The 20,523-nt window shown below is 39.0% G+C and overlaps 1 protein-coding gene across 4 annotated transcripts in view; it reads right to left on the reverse strand.

The window, feature by feature from the left end:
- LOC117494541 (copine-9-like) overlaps positions 1–20,523 on the reverse strand; it is a 120,528-nt gene that overhangs the window by 32,531 nt on the left and 67,474 nt on the right. For all 4 annotated transcript variants that reach the window (XM_034145510.1, XM_034145511.1, XM_034145513.1 and 1 more), the window contains 3 exons: positions 14,496–14,559; positions 6,746–6,849; positions 4,656–4,760 (listed from right to left, as the gene is read on the reverse strand). In XM_034145510.1, coding sequence (XP_034001401.1) covers positions 4,656–4,760; positions 6,746–6,849; positions 14,496–14,559 — 273 coding nt within the window. The remainder of the gene's footprint in view (positions 1–4,655; positions 4,761–6,745; positions 6,850–14,495; positions 14,560–20,523) is intronic.

The raw sequence follows: 20,523 nt of genomic DNA on the forward strand, positions 1-20,523 counted from the left end.
TGGGCATGCATAACACGGCATAACACCGCCCCCCCCCCCCGTTGACAATTAACGAGCGTGCTCTCTCTCTCTGCTTTGGCCATGGGTGACAGCAGTGGGTATAACTGTGCATTGTCTCTCCACCACTTCAAAAACAATACAGTTTCTGCCAAGAAGGTGAGGCTTATTGACAGGGCGAGATATAAATATACTGTTGGTACTTGTCAATGTCTCTAGGTATGTAAATGTGGCCCTGTAAATACGATGTCCTTTTGTGTTATCTGTTGTTTTATGTTCATGTTGTAACCTACTTGCTGCCATGTTGGACAGGTCTCCCTTGAAAAAGAGATCGATGATCTCAATGGGACCACCTGGTTAAATAACGGTTTAAAAAAAAGAAAAAAAAGAAAATTAACCATGTAATATCGCCGTAGATTTTGTCAGTCTCACGACGGTGAGGATGACAAAACAGCCAGCGCAATCATCATATCAGCTCTCTTAACAATTATATTGGATATTAGCAGTTATTACATGGGTTAGTGGAACAGTTCATTATTATTGGCCAGATCAGACATTCCAGAGGCCTGCTTTTTTTAGCTAGCAGACTGCTGCTAGGGATAGCAGACCGATACTAAGGAGGATCAAGGGACTGCAGTATGTACAGAGACATCAATCTGCAAAAATACGTTTTTGGAGAGCACAGAACTTCTGATTCAGATTGGCTGAACGAGTTATGTTGCAGAAGCACTGTAGAGATCTGGCACTCACAAGGACATTCAAACGGAATTGTGGATGTGGTTGAAACTCCAAATTCATCGTTTTTTTTGCAAGTAAAAAAGAAACATATTTTATTGGGGCTAATACAAATTGTCTTGGCGCAAGTAGATTCTAGACCCAGGGTTCATACACTTTTTCACAAATGATTTTCAATGACTTTTCCATGACTTCTCCATGACCTTTACCTAATTTTCCATGACCAAAAAAATGACTCTTTCTCAGCGGTACCACTGAAAATGGTTTATTTTAACATGGAACAGGAAAATAAGGTCTGCATATGAAACATGTTGTGCCTATCTAAAACAAATCCAATAGGCTTACTAGCTTCTACACGCTAAAGCAACTAAAATCTCTCACCAGCAAAATACCTCGTCAGTTAAATGCCATTTTACGTTTCATTACTATACGATACAGTATTTATTATCATTATAGTACTACTATTTTGGCGATTAGATAAAATATAAATTATATTTGATGCAACTTTAGTTACATTTCCATGACTTTTCCAAAACTTTGGGAAAAATATTGTTTTCCATAATATTTACAGGGCCTGGAATTAACATTTTCAATTTCCATGACTTTTCCAGGTTTTTAATGACCGTAAGAACCCTGTAGACCAATTTTCTCAAACTGGGAAGAGGTATAAAACATTAACAGGGAAGTACAACACCAAATGATTATTTAGTGGGAATGCTGATACAGCATTCCAACTATATGTTATGCAACGGACAACATTTTTATTATTCCGCCGATTCTTTTGGCCCTCTTCTCCTCCCACATTCAACATCGCAGAAACTCCGTTCAAACATCAAAACGTTCAGCTCGGTCGGGAATCGCAGGCTATTACTTTTATCATTCATAACTTTCATAATTCCAGAGATACATCCCATAATTCATCACATTTTAACATTTTAACTTTAACAATACGCAGCTCGTAAAGGCAGAGTGCGTGATGTCACAGCTAGAGGGTAGGAAATCTTGAAATTTGCCTTCATATTTTTTTTTAAACTGCCATAATTCCCAAACCCTACATTCCTGAGACATAATCTTTCATGACAAACGTAGGAAAACATCTCGTAGCTTGAAAAATGACAAATAATTAAGCAAAATAATTAAACAAAATGCCTCTTGAGGGCATGAAGTGACAAAAACGTTCAACATGTCTCCATTAAAACCCATTGTAATTTCAGGATGATATTTCCTCACAGCAGCAGCCGCACACCTTTAGTTAAACTGCCAAAAAGGCCACATTATTAACCCGAAAGTACACAAAAATTACACTTCAGATACTCAACTTCCTTGACATGCTTGACGTTTTGAAATTTCACAGATATCTGTTATCGTTCTTCCACAAAACGTTCACATGTAAGAGGTTCATTTCTCATTCAGAACAATGCAAACCTTTGATCTCTACAGAGCTCGTTAGCTCAACTATAAACACCTGTGTAATGGAACACGATGATGTCATCACTCCAACTGACAGCAGTCAGTTCTAACTGTTCATTTCATACACACACTCTCTCTCTCTCTCTCTCTCTACCACACAAAGACACACACACTCTCTCTCTCTCACACACAATGTTCCAAACGGCCCAATACTTCACAGGTTTGGTAACGATGCAGCCATCAACGCATCTAAGCTTAGTATGGGGTGTCATCAAATGCCGTTGCCATGGCGACAGACCACTCGCCATGAAACACGATGTCGCTGTAAGTCCAATGGACACGGTCCAATCGTCCCCCAATCTTCACTTGTATATCACTGGTCCATGCCTCAACAGCTCTACGCCAAATCTGAAATCTCACCATATGCCGTTTCCATGGAAACGCATCCCTCGCCATAAAACACGATGTCCCTTTAACTCCTATGAAAATGTTCAAAAAGTGCTCAAAATTCACATGTGTGCTAACAGTCCAGCCGTGAAGACATCTGCGAGACAGTTTTGAGATTTCTTCAAATGCCGTTGCCATGGCAACACAATGCTCGCCATGAAACACGGTTTTCTCATAACTTCAGTGAAAATGCTTCAAACAGCCCAAAACTTCACAGGTTTGGTAACGATGCAGCCATCAACGCATCTAACCATATTATGGGGTGTCATCAAATGCCGTTGCCATGGCAACAGACCACTCGCCATGAAGCACGATGTCGCTGTAAGTCCAATGGACACGGTCCGATCGTCCCCCAAACTTCGCTTGTATATCACCGGTCCAGCCCTCAACAGCTCTACGTCAATTATGGGGTTTCTTCAAATGCCGTTGCCATGGTAACACAAGGCTCGCCATGAAACACGGTTTTCTCATAACTTCAGTGAAAATGCTCCAAACAGCCCAAAACTTCACAGGTTTGGTAACGATGCAGCCATCCACACATCTAAGCGTATTATGGGATGTCATCAAATGCCGTTGCCATGGCAACAGACCACTCGCCGTGAAGCACGATGTCGCTGTAAGTCCAATGGACACGGTCCGATCGTCCCCCAAACTTCGCTTGTATATCACCGGTCCAGCCCTCAACAGCTCTACGTCAATTATGGGGTTTCTTCAAATGCCGTTGCCATGGTAACACAAGGCTCGCCATGAAACACGGTTTTCTCATAACTTCAGTGAAAATGCTCCAAACAGCCCAAAACTTCACAGGTTTGGTAACGATGCAGCCATCCACACATCTAAGCGTATTATGGGATGTCATCAAATGCCGTTGCCATAGCGACAGATCCTTCACCATCAAGTTAGTTCAAAAGTTTGCAGTTCAAATATTCTGCTGCTTTTCCAAGCCTTTTTACTTTCTTTTCTTCTCTCATCACACATTCAAGCCCCCAGTGTTCATGTATCATTTCAATCTAAATTATTCACTTTCTTCTTACACATTACATTTCAGCATAGCAGTTTAGCGTCAGATTTTCAGCATAAAGCATTCCCACTAGCAATTTCTTCAGGAATTGCATTCTCTAGTTACTTATGTTGTTATCTTATAAAGAAATAAGACAAAAGTCTAAAGGGATAATAATTCTCAAAAACCTTTAAAATAACCCAAAGAGAAGTACACTTTATTTTAGCAAGTGGCATTGTATGCACTTCTCTATGCTTTTTGTATGCAGAGTGTACCAGGCAGGAAGTGACTTTACCAGCTGCTTAGACAGTCCAACCCCACTTAGAATGTGCAAAACAGTGCTGTGTGGAAACTGAGGCAGTCTCAATAACACCAGTGCTGGTCCCTGGGACACCACGACCGACTGCTGGCATTATTCTGACCGCCCCAGCAACAGGTGACATCATCCCTGAGAGTCTGCCTCTGCCTTAAGTCCTTGATCATAGAAAAACTGTGTCTGCTAGGACGTAGGAACTCAAGTTGTTCATGTAAAAAGTGATTAAAGACATCTTCATACATTAATTTAATGTGTAATGAGTAATTTAAAGGTCTCCTATTATACTCTTTTTCATCAATATATTATAGGTCTCGGATATATACAAAACATGTCTCTGAAGTGTTTGGCTCGAAATACCAAACAGATCATTGTAGCATCCCATAATCCCCTCTGTTTCAGCCCTGTTTCAAAAGTGCTGATTCTGTGTCTGTTACTTTAGATGAAAATAAGGAGCCACTCCCCACGCCCCTCTGAGAGATATTTGGTTAAAAAGAACACAATGGTGCTTTAGGAGGAGATTCAGGTGATAAGGGGGGGGGGGGGGTTACCTTGGTTGGTGATTGGCTAATGGTTACACAAGCCAAAACATCTTATGACATCATAAAGTGGCCACAATCTGATCAGCTCATTTTCAGACAGGTTTTTATATAAATGGATCAGGACACATGTTTATGTATAAAATATATGAAAAAGTGGATTTTGCATAATAGGTGACCTTTAACATTTCACTATTTGGACACATTTTCTGACCTGTCAAAGTCGCCATTGCAGAGAGCTCGAACCGGGATGGTGAAGGGCTGCCACACCGGGTTCAGTGTGTTCTTGATCACCTCTGTCTTGTGGCAGATGGTGAACCTGCCAGCCAAATAACATAAAACATTTTTGCTCATATTGTACCTGAATCCCACATAACTTCATTTAAGCTTCAGCTGCAATGCTACAAACATCTTACAGATACCTGTTTACGTATATCTATGGGGCATGACAGAATTGCAGATTGAGTTTTATTCCACTGAAAGTCTCTAAAATGCAGAGCAGCAGAAGGTGGTAATAACATTAAAGGTTGGGATAAGCCTCAGAGGCTGGTGTCATACAAAGAAAAGTTGATTTTTATGGAAAACAACAGAGAACAGATGCAACACAAGATATTATTTGCACTTAAAGGTGGGGTAGGTAATTTTGGAGAAACCAGCTCGAGTGCGCTAGAATTTGAAAATACACAACCGGAAAAAATCTGCCACTTCCTTACAGAGCCCCTCCTCCAACACACACCAACGTGCACATGACCAATGAGGGCACGAGATAAATTGGTGCACAGATGGAAGGCTGACAGGCAGGTAGGCCATCCAGTTATTTTGGCCGGGCCGGCTAAAATGATTGGTCGTGCTTTTTACAGTACTACGGCTTCCACAGATGACATTTTTTTATGGATTTTTTGTCAAAGCACTTAAGATATTCATTGCTATCTGGATGTTAAGAGCATTCCATGGAATATAACAAAAAGTGTATCTCGAGCCGGTTTCTCAAACTTACCTACCCCACCTTTAATCGTCACTCAAAAAAAGCTCACAATTGCTTTCCTTTCTTTGTCCAAAACATTGTTTGAGGGCTGTCTGGCAACGTCTCGCTTTACCCTCAATCGGGCTTCCCAATGAGACCTCAGCTGCTGCCGGTTTTCACCGAGCGGTACCAATGAATCTACAGAGATGCTGCGCTCTGAACAGCAGTCCCTTAATAGTAATACTTGTATCCACCCGAGGATAAGTGGCTGGTAGCATGCAATTAAATCTTATAACAAAGGATGAACAAACTGTTCTTTGGGCGTGTGGATTTAAAGATTTTTAGGGAAAATCACATTTTTGGACTGCTTCGAAGGTAATGAAACTGCAAAGTTTATGGTTTCAGCTTTCTGGAATACTCTCATGGAAGAATAAAGTACTATATGCTTTATGATAGGTATGATTTCTATCCTAAGCCCACTTTTAAAACATGAAAAGTCCAATTCAAACTGTAAATGAATCGTGGGAACAAGAGGTTTTAACAGTAGGAAAAAATAAATCAGAATCACATTTATTGCAAGATTTCTTTCCATTAAAACTGGAGAGGTAAGTGAAATATGAGGAGGTTCAGATGTTGGTTTGAAGGGTCTTTAAAAAAAAAATTACTTATGTCAGGCTTCAATGTCAGATGTCTTATCTTAAACATTAAATACATAAAAAAACAGTGTGTATTCTTTAGAACCATGAAAACAACCATAAAAGAAGAGCCTGAGATCTGAAAAGTGAAACCAATGCGGATGATCTGCCTTAAACTTACATTCTAACTATTAGCCAGGAGGGGACAAACCCACTAATCACAAAAAAAGACTGTTTGTATAGAAGTCTATGAGATAGTTAGCCTTCCTTTTACTTAATTTATTACCTCGATAAAAGATTTCTGACAATTTTATGGATGCAATCTCTTGTTTCAAGTCTACGATATAGCATAATGTTCATTTTTGTAAATGATGGTCCCATTTACAGTAAAATAGATAATACAGCACCATGCCGTTCTACCATGCCGTTCTGTCAATCAGAATACAGGCCTAGTAATTTCCATCAACTTGTCCAAATATAGTCATTTCTGAATTCAAGAAAAACAAGATGCTAAAATGCTAAACATACGGCTACAAAACACAAACCAATGTTTAAATTAATGGGTGCCAAATGCCCTTCTTTTAAATCCTATATACAAACTGTGTTATTACATTTGTATGTTATTACTAAAACGTGAATAAAACATATATCTCCTTGGTGTAACAGTTGGTGGTATAATTTGAAAGACATAGGTAAAAGACTCACGTTCCGTCCTCGTTACTCCGGTAGAAAACCAAGAAGGGGTCCGACTTGCCAAAAAAGTCTTTTTTGTCCAGCTTGTTGGCACACAACTGCATGGTAGCAATATCCTGAGAGAGGAGACGAACCGTTTTAGTTGAACATCAATATAGTCATTCTGATGCAATTTCATTTCTAAATCAGCAATTTGTTTTCTTCAGGAACTCATTTCTTGGGAGTATAGGTTTTCAAGGGACACTGCCCCAACAATCATAGAACTGAGACTCTCTTTGAATGTTTATATGAATGCACCTGCCAATTGCCTGGTCAAGTTAGATGCTGCGCATCACAGTGCACTGAGATTTGTGACAAACTGTAAAGCATTAACCCATCACTGTACCCTGTATGCAAGGGCTGGTTTGCCTTCGCTAACTGTCCGGAGGCTCAGTCACTGGTACATTTTTATATACAAAGCCATGTTAGGGAAACTTCCATCCTACATCTGCTCCCTGATCTCACGGCGAATTCTAAGTGGATACTGCCTGAGATCGCATGCTGTGGTTTTATTAAATGTGCCAACTGCTAGGACTGTCTTAGGGAAGATAGCATTTAGATGCGCAGCTCCACTGTCTTGGAATAGTCTGCAATTGAAATGGAAACTGAGCAATCTGGTGCCACTAAATGTTTTTAAAGCTCGGTTGGATGCTACTCAATCGGAAGCTGTTGGTACCTGTTCATGTGGATAGTTATGTAAATTGTAATCCCTGTAATGATGCTGTATGATGTCCTTTTTGTTGTTATGTTTATGTTTTAATGTTTCATGTGGAACCTACTTGAGCAGGTCTCCCTTGAAAAAGAGATCAATGATCTCAATGGGATAAACCTGGATAAATAAAGGTTTCAAATGAAATGAAGTAAAGCAATTGCTATTAGGAATACATTAAGGCAATGCAAAGGTGAATCAGAAACACAAAAGCTAGCAGTCATAATGGTTTAATAACAGCCTGTCCTCCTCCAAAAAACGACCAAATAGGTAGATTGTTCAGCAGCTTATTACGACCTAGTCACGTTTTAAAGTTTAGCACCTCTAGTGGTCGTGTAAGAAACAACAATTTGCGGCATATGCTCCCGTTGATTGCAAACGCTCCGGAGGGTCGTATATTCACTAATAACCCTCTCTGGAAAATCCTAAATTGTAGGATAGTTTGGCCATTAACCTGTTAAGCACCAAGCCTGTTTTTCATGTTTCAGGCTCGAAAATGACATGCCCAAAACAAATGACTACAACTTAACTTCTAAAAGGGTTATATGAATAATTTCTTTTATCAAAGCAAGGTTACATTTGTGAGTTGGATGTAGAAGTCTCAGAATCAATATAAATGTTTTTTATTTTAAAGAAAATTCAGATTTTACATAGTAAAAAACTGTAAATTATAGTGTCCGTCCAAAAATTATTTTTTACAGATAGTGAAAACTACCCTTGGATGATGGGTTAGTGACTAAAAGCTTTAGGAATCCAAAGTACAACATATAATAAGTACCCTGTATCAAGATTGATGCAAAACAAGTGACATTTGACCTTTTTAGAGAGGTTTAGCCAAAACCACCCCACCTCTGAGGTGATTTGGGTGAAAATGTTTTTTTTTCCATATCTCTGGCCCCCCTTGCTCGATTTTGATGGTTGACACCTCTTTCTGACCGTTAGAGCCAATAGAATCGAAGGGGGAGGCTCACACACACACACATTGTGAAGAGAAAAGGTGGGGGCTGCGCGCATGTAAATGTAAAGCAGAGTGGAGCTACATTCTAGCTCTGACATTTGGAAACGAAAAAGCAGTTTTATTGCTTATGGATTATCAGAAATAATTTTAAAGAGGGCACAGATACATTGGATGAACCTATGGATTAACTGCAGCATCGTTTTTTTATCGTTTTAATGCCATTGAAGACCAGTTTTGACCAAGGTAAGCCATGTTAGCGTTTCTAGCTACCTAGCTCCACATGTTATGATGTACGCTTTCGTTTATAGCGTCGCAAATGTTTATCACCGAGTGTTGAGGTTTTTTACACAGATTCTGTGTCTCCAGGACACCATAAACGAGTGGTTGGCTGTGCATCTAGGATAAGTAATAAGGGAGTTATTGTGAGTTTAAGTGCCGTTTTAGGTTAAATTATTTCGCTGGTGGGTAATTCAGAGGCTGAGTGCTAGCATTGTGGGGTTTTTTTGGAAAAAAAAATTAAAAAGATCAGTTAGCTGAGTTTCTTCCCGTTACATGGATATAAAACATTCATAGTTTATTAAATATTAAGATCCCTTAGACGTTGTTTCTTGCAAATGAAACGTTTATCCGCCCGGTACCGGGCGGATGGTGCGTAACAGGTTAAAATGCTTTTTGATTAGATTTCTAGCGAGAAGTGTATATTGTACTTTTAGAATCCACGTCCAGTGGATGTGTAGGATCTATAGTTTGAGAGATATTACGAAGATGATTTGAGGTCTCGTCTTTCCCCACAGCGTCCATGTAAAGTTGGCGTCAACCCTCACGGGGTGAAAACAGTATTTCCGGTCTCAAAGTTTTCATAATAAAACCGGAAGTATTGCCCTCACTGTCAAATGATTTCACAGTGATATATCTGCATTACTCATCCACTAAAAAACATCAGTTTATCCTTGTTAATTACACAATATTGATTGGTTTAAATTGTGTACAATGCTTTTGTGTTTTTAACCTTCGATTTGAAGAAACAAAACGTTTTTTCTCAGTTTAGGATGGCCGAAGACACTACACTACCCATAATCCTCAGCTATCGTTTGGGACTACAACATCCGCTTTGCTTGACAAACCCTGTGATTAGTCCTCAAGCTCTGTGATTGGATGTTGGAGTTGGAGTGGCAGTGCACCAAGGTTACGCAGAGCTCTTTGAAATGGAATGAAACCACGGCAGACTATCCAAAACTGGACTCGAACGGAATGACCTGTAACAGTCGACTGCAAGAGTAGTTGGAAAGGTAGTTTCTGAAGATGTTACAAATAACACACAGCATACAATGCCATAATAACTTTGTATTATTAGTGTAGGACACTTATGTATGTATAACATCTGAAGATGTGTAGTTTTATTCATGTTTTCACATAATTTTACAGGATATTGCTATATTATTTCACATATGTGACCTGCTCTATCGAAATCAGTCGCATTGACCCGGAGACACATTTTGAGTTGTATACACTGTTGTAAAGAGGAGATTCCTAGCTTTCTAATGATATCAGGATTGTTTTTGTACTCCAAATATTAAAGCTCCCATGTCATGCTTTTCCGGTTATTACCCGTCCCCTTGTGTGTTATGAAGGTTTTTATGCATGTAAACGGTGTGCAGAGTCAAAACCCTCAAAGTACACCCTGTAGCGAGTAAAACTCTAACACAGAAAATACCTCCCCAAAACGCCTCGTTGGAGATACGTCACTGCCCATTTGAGTCTTCCATTTAGTTCCGGGTACCGCCTGATGTCATGCGGTACCCGCAACGAAATGGACCAATCCCGAAGAGCTATGGCCACACCAGCAGCGGCGTGTTCCTCCTCCAGAGGTTCGAAGAACCGGCATTTCACAGACGAAAGCTTCCAAAACATTGCCCAGTTTGAGGCCGGATATGCACAGCTTGTTTGGACCGTTTGGAGCAGGGGAAGATCTGGGTATACAACCTGTAAGTTTGCATTGTTATTTGTGTATTTATCAAACAAGACTGTTTAAATGTGTAAACTGTGTTGGACTGCTAAGCCATTGACACAGTGCTAACTGTGCTAACTAAGTTGCTAGAGTTTCCATATATCAACTCTAATATCAGCAGATGGCCTTGCATACATGTATCTCATAGCAGGAGAATGTCTGCATTCACACACAAAATACCTATTGACAGTATACTGCGGGTGATTTGCCGGTCAGTCGCGAAACGTAATTACATTATAGCTGGCGTAGCGATCTAACACACGGAGCTTGAGCTAGTTTTGGTCAGAAAAACATTTTTGTGATGCTACGTTGCTAGCGTTTAAATATATCAACTACAATGTCAGCAGATGGCCTTACATGTTTGTCATGGCAGGAGAATGTCTGCAGTCACACACGGAATACTCATACAGTATACTCCGGTTTACCGTACATTGTGACCGTACATATACTGCATGTAGCTAACGAGGCTAGCTGTATGCTAGCGCAAAACAATGTATTCATGCAAGTTACATTGTATGGTAGCAGAATACCCGTATACGATTGCAATTATAAACACGTTATTGCTAGCCTAATATGAACCACTAGCTTTTGTTCATAGTAGTTTTATTACACTGCATTATAGTTGCCTTTCCTCCAAGCTAACGTTCATATCGTGTTAGCTACCAAGGTAAACAAAGCTAGGTTAGCATATTAGCAGGCAAGCTGTTCATTACACAACTACTACTAACGAATCTAAAACAACTAAGTTTCTCTAATATTTTGTGATTTGCATTTGATTTCGTCCAGCCAGATCCTGGCGGACAATCCATGACGGGGAAGGGATTCTACTACTACTGAGGCGTCGTGCTAAAAGGCACCGCACCGCACCGGCTGTGCGCAGGCAAGAGGAGGAGGAATGGATGATATACCGTGTATATATGTATATTTATGTTCATTTTGTACATTTCTAAAAATAAAGTTTAATGGAAATACTTAGTAGGCCTATCCTTTCTTCCCTGAATTCATATATAGCAAACCATGATTTGATTTCTCATCAAACAGTAGTAGTTTATAACGGGTAAAAATAACTTACTCTTTGTTATGAGCGGCTCGTAGGCCACAACGGAAAGACAAGGAGACATACACGAGTTTACAAAACCACGGCACATTTATTGTGGTAAATGCAAAGATAGGTGGTTGAGAGGATCGCAGAGTTAGTCTTCCTGCAGCCGCTTTGGAGAGAGACTGGGGCCGTAGTGTCCGGAGGTGTCCGTGATCGCGCTGATTACCCTCTTCAGCTCCACCCCATCGTAAGACAAAGGCCCTGGGGCCGTCACACTCTTCTATAACAACAGTTAAAAATATATATGTATATAAAATATACCGCTGTACCGACGCCATGATAAGACTGATGTTACGCTGAGAGCAGCCGGGAAAAGCACTGACATGGGCGCAGCCTCTCTGGTGGTTGACTAATCAGAACGAGTGGCCGAGCTGACCAATCGGAGCACACTAGGCTCACAGGGAGGGGGGGGCAAGAGCTCCAACGAGTCGTTTAGTGGAGAAAGTGAATACTGCTGAATACACATGCTTGACAGAGATGCTGTATGCGAAACCAATGTGAGTTTGGAAAATTGCACAGTATAAATCTATTTTAGTATACCTCAACAATGTAATTATGATCAGTGGAAATGGCCATGACATGGGCCCTTTAAGCAAAATATGTCACATTATATAATGACTGTCACCGAGTCATCATTTTGAGAAAAAGGCCTTCAAAGTTTCCTCTTCTCTGGAATCCATCGATCTGATTGATTATTAGCGGAGCAAATTATCAAAATAGTCCGGAGGGAAAATATTTCCGTTTGGATTACAGGTCTGGGGGAAGCTCGCGAGTGTGTGTGTGTATGTGTGTGTGTGTGTTTGTGTATTTTTGCGTTTGTGTATATTGTGTTTGTGTCCCGGGGAAAACACTCTCGATAAACACCGGCTGTTGTTATAACTGCTGTGACGTTAAATTACTCCGTTCTCCGCTTGTAATTATGCCGTTACAAGCTTCAAAGTTGTATTTATCATCTACATTTGCCGAAACAAGTTTAATATTCTGAAAGCCAAGACTTTGTTTATTTGAAATCAGATGAAAACAAACTGTAACGGACCCTGCCGTGTTATCTATGATTACTATATGCCTTACATTCATAATTTCAGCCGGAGGGAGGGGGTGCGGCGCTGCGGAAGAGCAGATTGCGAGCTTCAAACATGTATTTATCGTGTGATTTTGGAAATAAAAGTTTCATATTCTGAAAGCCAAGACTTTGTTTATTTAAAATCAAACAAAACACCCGAACCCCGAAAAAATAGAGCGGGTCACATATTGGTTCTACACATTAATATCTGATTTGTTAAACATCACAGACACAAAGGTATATCTGTCATTTAATGGTAAGCTATTGAAATTCTGATTCCATAGATATGTCTCCCATCACCCAAAACCCCTGACTATTCTCTCAACTCAGTATTTACATTCTTTAATTCAAAGAAAATCAGTAATATCTTTTAAAAACTACAAGTCCTTTTCTATCAGCTGTGCACCGTTATGGTGTAAATATAACCTATCTACCAATTGGATCAAATATAAAAGTCAGCCGAATTAGTGTTGATACTGCAAGGAGACGTATTGTGTGAAGAGAAATTGAAGATGTTGTTTAATTGCTGATATATTTATGATCCACCATAACTTTAAAACGTGATTATAGGTCGTAATAAGCGCTTGAACAATCGACCTATTTGGTCGTATGAGTTGAAGGACTTGTTGTTTAATAAACCTAGCATGCATGGATTGTAGTGATTGCATTCCAGCGTTTCTTTTACATCACACACTTGGGAGAAAAGGATTTTTATTATGAATTGTCTGTAATATAGTCAGAAAGGCGTTGGGAATATGAATGAATGGTAACAGCAGCTAATGAAAAATAATGTAATCACTGCTTTTGTAATGCCTGCACGTTGAGTACATCGCCGGTTGAGGCTTTTTAGGGGGGTATTTTTGATTTTATTGTTAATTTAATGCTTTAAATTGTTGGAATAGTGAAAAGAATAACCAGCAGGTTTTTGGTTGTCTATTTCGTTTTATTTCCCACTTAAACTACAGTGGACATGCACAAAAACCCAGGCTAATGGTGGCCATTTTAACATATTGCTCAATCCTTATTGATTGATATTGAATAGATGGAAATGAATAGATAGACAGATGGATAGATTGCACCGAATGAGGCCATTTAGTTATTGCCTCCAGTAGGAAGCCATCATAGGAATCTTAAGCTTGTCATTGACAGATTGGGGTTGTCAGTGTACTGACACACACACACACACACACACACACACACACACACACACACACACACACACACACACACACACACACACACACACACACACACACACACACACACACACACACACACACACACACACACACACACACACACACACACACACACACACACACACACACACACACACACACACACACACACACACACACACACACACACACACACACACACACACACACACACACACACACACACAATAACGATGGTAAAACACAACCAGGGTAAGCACATAATGATCTCTGGAGTGCACAAACAGAGACACACACGTACACATCACACACACAACACAGAGGACATCCTGTTAGTATCTAACTGTTTCGTAGTAATATATAAATGTAAACCATCTTGTAAGTTAATTTTAAACACATTTGAATCAGATCTAAACACTGAAAATAATACTTTGGGATTGTGGAGTTCCCAATGCAGAGATTTACACATTAAACTCGTGCATATTGGTTACATTTTATGATCTGATTTTGCAAGAGATTGGCCCATCATTAAATATCATCTGTGTGTTTGTGCGTGGGTGTGTTTGTGTGTAGGGGGGAACCGATTGCAAGCTATTACAACAACAGTATCAGGGCATATAAAAAAATGCAGACGATATGAGAATATTCCAACAGCGCTTCGATTGTGTGCATGATGAGTGTGTGTAAGTGTGTGTGTGTACTGACCCTGCAGTTACTGAGCTCCTCCGCGGTAAAGATAATGACTCCACACTTCTTCCCCGGAATCCCACTGGGAGAGAGACAGAGAGAATGATTGAAAAAGAGGTTAATTGTGGCAAGACATAAATAATACAATTGCCATGCCATTCATAGCTACAAGCTGTTATTGTGATAGGTGACAGCCAAGCATGCATATTGTCATATTAACAAGCTCACAAATGCAGTCCTGCACTTACTTTTCTGAAAAAAGGAAATATTTTGTGAGGTCTATTTTACTTTATGCATTATTTTCCTTACTTTTTGACATTTTTCTTACATTCACATTTAACAAAAAACACCGTGAGTTCAATTCAGACACCTAGATCCTGTGATTTTACAACTTTTCAAACACATATAAGGCCTGTTATCAGCTCTTATTAATTGAAATATAAGAGCATTATATGTTTTATATGCTTTTTATGTTAATCAGACATAAAGCCCTCCTCTCCTACCGTATTGGTCTGTAAAAATAGGTTAAATTGCTCACGTTTTCAAAGGTAGAATGCTCTTCTCTAATACATGTAGGCAGCTGCATGCATTTGTACCCAATCTATTTTTGATACTGAAGAGCTCCACTTGAGCAGTTGGAGGTAAAGTGCCCAGCTTAAGGGCACCTCAGAGATGATAACAATAGAGTGGTCCAAATATAGATTTTCAGCCCAGGATATTGAACCATAAGCAGAAATTGTGCGAATGTGTGTTTGAAACGGGATGATCACTTTAAAGCAGCAACCCCTATGTTTACGTATACATTGAGTCAGCAATGTCAGCTAAACAGATATTTGTGCCTAAGGTTTGTTAGCCTACGTTAGCTAAGCTAATTGTCATACCCAACCAAGTAGAGCTGCAGCTTTAAAATCTTTGAGTGCATTCAAATGATTTCTATATTTTTTAACCAACACAAATTAATTTTATCCAATTACCTTCGTCTTCAGGCCAAATGTTATCGCTTTTCTTTAATCATGTAACTTTTTCAAACGACACTTGTCTAGAAATCCTACATTTTCTGCATTTGAATGTGCTAACAAGAGGTTTCGTGTTAGTATCAATACGTTAAATAGATATTTTTTACATGTTGACATATCACACTTTAAATATCAGATGCATGAATACAAAAATAACGAATTAATTCAATTTAGCTGGTTCACTTTCAGGGTCCTTGTATTGTGTATTCTGGTACACTTTCTTACTTCCAATCCGAATGTATAGTACATTTCAAGGAACAGTTTGTTTCCTATAGTGTGTTATATAGAGTTTTGGTCATATAAATGGTCTGCAAAGGATAAAACCCCCAAAGTTCCCTCCATAGGGAGTTTCTCTCCCACACACTAACCCCTCCTTTGGATTCCTTTGTTTACTTCCTTAATATAGTTAATTTATTTTCTTTTACATTCCTGCAAAAATACAAATTGCGCATCAAAACAGGTGGATTGAAAAACACTGGCACATTGCAGCACTTGTCTTCTGGGAAAAAGCTTTTCATATTAAACCTTAAATAGGAATGTGTTTACTCGCATGGATGTTTGTGCGTCCTTGTGAACAACATTACAAAAAAACAGGGCCGGCTTAGAAAGCCTCCATAAGATGAACAACTCTACCGGGTACACTAATAACGCATAAAGGAGACGGTTAAAGCAATAAAAAAAAAAAAATGTGCACAAGTTATTGGACTTTCATCTCTATCTCTATCTAATAACAACGGAACATATTTAGTTTTAATCAAAAACAAGTGAAGAAGATGTAATCTTAGGTAATAAAATATGTCTGTTACATATTTTAAAGGAACAATTGGTTTGAATAACTTCTTTAAATATTATTAGACCTTGTTTTTTGTGGTATAATTGAGAATAATGTTCCAAATCTGACTCCCACATAATTTTCCCTTTCATCATTTATTTAATTTCTATGCCATATTCAAGGTTAGAACTTGTTAAAGATTGTGCCTTTCTTTTGTTTCCCCCCCATTTAAAACTCTATTGAGACGAAACTGGGTGTGGTGAAAGAACATTTGACTCAACCGTCACAAAAGAAGAAAGAAATTGGACAAAAAGAATTAAGTGGATGTTTAAAAGTAGAGTGAACAAGAAGGAAAGGAGGAACCGAACGTGAGTTTGGGGCACAAAAGGGGCTTCACTGCTGTGTCATCATAATTTTCTGAAGTATATGAGTAAGTTGAAAGAGATGAAGAAAAATGAGAGAAGAAGAAATAACACAGAACGGTGAAAAAAAGAAGACTGAAAGAAAGATGAGGAAAGGGAAAAGGAGACATAGATGATGTTGGCTACTCCCAGCACATTTTAATTCAACTTTTAGTGATTGACTCTCAGCCCGAGATACTGTAACGACATCATGCTCATAGTTGCACCAGGACATGGAAATCGACTGTGATCTTTGTCACCGTGCGGCGAGAACAAATAATGTTACAGGTACATGTAAGAGGATCCTGTTCTGTGATATGAGCACATATCCTCAGATAACAAGTGTATGAATCACAATTATGACCAAACCAAAGTGACACACTTACATCCACCTCCATCAGTTAAAGCAGTGGTGGGGAACCTCCGACCTCCGGGCCGTATACGGTCCGCGAGACCATTTTGATACGGCCCTCGAGGTAATTTATAAACACACGCAACATTTATTTTTTAAAGAAATCTAGACCGCAAAAGAATTAAACAAGCGAGTGCCTGTTTTTCCTGACCAAGGACAGTTTCCTTGAACACAACACGAGCCTAACGTGTCATCACGTGGTATATGTCTGGTCTGACAGGGGTGTAGTGCTGACAATTGCAGTACCCATAAGGAGCCGTACACATGCCGCAGTTTTTGCGTGGCTGTGTCTTTAGTTGAAAGCCCAGTGGCGATCTGTTCATCTGTCATACTGATCATACAGTCAATAACATTGTTGTTATTAGCATCTGGTTAGCTAGCTATACTAACGAATATAAGAAGCTTTTTCTACAACCAGAGAGGTAAAGGCACATCTTTATATGATCATTATAGTTCTAAAAAAATAAGAGAATAAAGTAAACAGGTATAAAATACTATATGACAGTAAAAAAAAAGTTGTTATTAATAAACAAGGAATACAGTTTGAAAGGGGAGTGATTTGTAAAATATCCATAAAGAAAAATAAAATCTGCTTACAGTTCTGTTTCATATGGATGTTGAGAGATGTATCCATAGATTTCCTAATGTTGCTCTCAAAGTGCACCAGATTGATGCTTTTAACTTCAACATTTAAAAAAAAATCTTCCCGGGGGAGCATGCCTTCCGGACCCCCCTAGAGGAGGTTAGATCCACCTCCTACAGTACTTAAATACTGTTTTGGTGGTCATTCCACAACCGTGCACGTGAATGCATGCGCGAGTCATGGTAAGATATCTAGATTAAGAGGTTGCTTTTTCTTTGCACAGCATGAAAGAAAGGCGAAAATAATGGGCTGTGATTTTAGTTTTTTTAAGCAGAGGTTGAGTTCAATCATTTGTACGGCCCTCGGAGGATGTTGTAAAAATTGAAATGGCCCTTGAGAGGAAAAAGGTTCCCCACCCCTGGTTTAAAGCCACAGTAGCACATGTAATACATGGTGCAGAGGATGCTTACCATGTGAATGTGTAATAATTTGAGTACATTCACTCAAGGACTGCACTATAGTCTGCACAATTTGTGCTATGAACGGCCTTTTTTTGTAGTTTAATTGATATTTTGTTATTTACAGCTACTTTCCAAATAAACTCTACGGAAGACTATCAGTGCCACATGTGAACTTTATTTTTTGGATCTTACCAACAGTGATTTTTTTAATTCTGACTTTTTTTTCATGTTCTGACTTTTTTCTAGGAATTCTAATTTCTCCAAAAATAAATAAATAAAATCTGTCGCTAATCCACTTAAGTATACGTATACTCCACTAGGTTTACGAGGAACAAATTATAATTTTTAGTTCACTAGATTTATTTGATACATAAAGTTGCTATTCTGCAGATTTAGACTATTTATATAATACACTATACAAATTAACAAAAATGTAATTAGATTTTCTTATTATTGATTTAACTACCTAGCAGTAAAAAAGGTAAATGTTCGTATCCCAAACAATACCAACTGACCTATTACAGTTCTGTAATATAATTAATATTAATCTTAAACAGACTTTAGCGTACGGTACTTGAAGTGTATTTATAAACTATACTTTAGTTTTTTTGATTAGGAAGGGTTGACATTTACAACAGAGTTTCAACAATTATTTTTGATACTCCATTACTGTTGTAATCGAGCTTGATTTAAAAAATGTAACCAGAATGAAAAGAAAAATGAATTTAATTATTCAGCTTTTGAAGCTCATTATTCTCTTTAATGGTTGCCACTAAGTCATTTTTTTACATTTTCATTTGCTGCCTTGTGCCACAGCGGTGTCTAAATTAAACTTTTCTGAAACATGGGGGCCTGAGCCAAAGCCAGAAGCTGGACCCGCTGTCCTCTGACCCTGAATATTCCAACCGTGTCCCAGTTTGGTGTGACGATAAAGCAGAATGCACAATAACAAGCTCCGTCATGGGACTGCTGACTTATTTAGCTTTGATATGAAGAAAGACAAGAATAAGTAAGAAAACTAACAAAACAGTGAGAGAAAAAGGAGCATATTTAGGGAAAAACAGATTTAGGGGGATGAAGAGGGTAGGACGTAGTCTCTCGGACCCTCTCAACTCGTCTTGAATGGGGTAGTTTTTTAAGTCGATGGTCTGTTTAGCTCATGGTGCCCGCCGGCTGTAGCAGGCAGCTACAGTGAGAGAATTATTTATGAATACATCTAGTGTGTCCGACTGCACGCCTGCCAGCTAGCCCACCGGTTAGAACCACTGCACATGCACATTCTCTGGAGTCTGAGCCCTGACTGCTCACTATCTGCAGAATTATAATGGAACGCTGATAAATATTAAAAAGATCTAGCCTGTTCTGTTTCTCATCATGAAATGTATATGCGACCACAGAGACTTAAAGAAACAAAACCCAGTTGATGTGTGTTGTTTTTTTTGCACGCAATACCTATGCAAAGTAGCATAAAAGGGATGCAGCTGTGAGCTATTTCATTAGCTGTAAACAGCTCAGGGGGAAAACAACAGGCTGAGCTGCCATCTGCTATTAATGAAGTGAAAATGGAGTACAGTCTCTTGACAGAACACTGGTTGACCTTGAGGTCAGAGCAAGCATTTGTAAAGTTTGCAGTGTGCCATGCATTGGCCACTTTTCCTTTTCTTTTCTGTGAATCTGGTGCTACAAATTAATAGTTTCATAAATGTTAAGAAGCCCTGAGACATTATCTCGAAAACAAAAAGGTGGGAGGGGTCCAATGGGGGGACCGCCGTGCTTAAGAGGTTAAAGACCTCAAGAAAGATCCTAAACTGGACTGGCAAACCAGCTTTACTGCACAACAAAAGGGTGAGTTTCTCTTTCTAATACACAGCTTAACTAAAATGACAACCAATCAAAATGTTATATATGACTTTTGTCACCAGCTAACCAGAACCTGGTATAACTTGAATAGTACTTGTAGGTTTTTCATGGTAAAATATCTGTCTCTTGTACATTTGAAAGTGTTTATTCACATTTGCAGGTGATTTAAAATGTTTGTAGCATTTATAAACATTTTTATGAATTTATGAATCGAAGATGCTGTATACCAGAGGATAGAAACAAACAGCGAGAATGACGGTCAGTGAGTTGTAACACAAGTCTCAAACCCTCTCCACCCCTTCAATTCCACCTCTTCTCATTAGTCTATTATGTGTCTTTTTTTCCTATATATGCATGTCCCACTTTTATTAGATTTTCTTTACTCCACATCAGTCTCTTTTTCTTTTTAACACCACAGCAGTAACTCTGATAACTATCTTGAGAGACCAGCAGGGTGAAACTGAAAGCCTTTCAGAGAGCACATCTACGCAGCCGGAGCAAGATTCCAAAAACCGACAAGGACAGATCTCCGAAGTGCCAG

Source organism: Trematomus bernacchii, unplaced genomic scaffold (genome assembly GCF_902827165.1).
Source record: "Trematomus bernacchii unplaced genomic scaffold, fTreBer1.1, whole genome shotgun sequence".
NCBI lineage: Eukaryota > Metazoa > Chordata > Actinopteri > Perciformes > Nototheniidae > Trematomus > Trematomus bernacchii.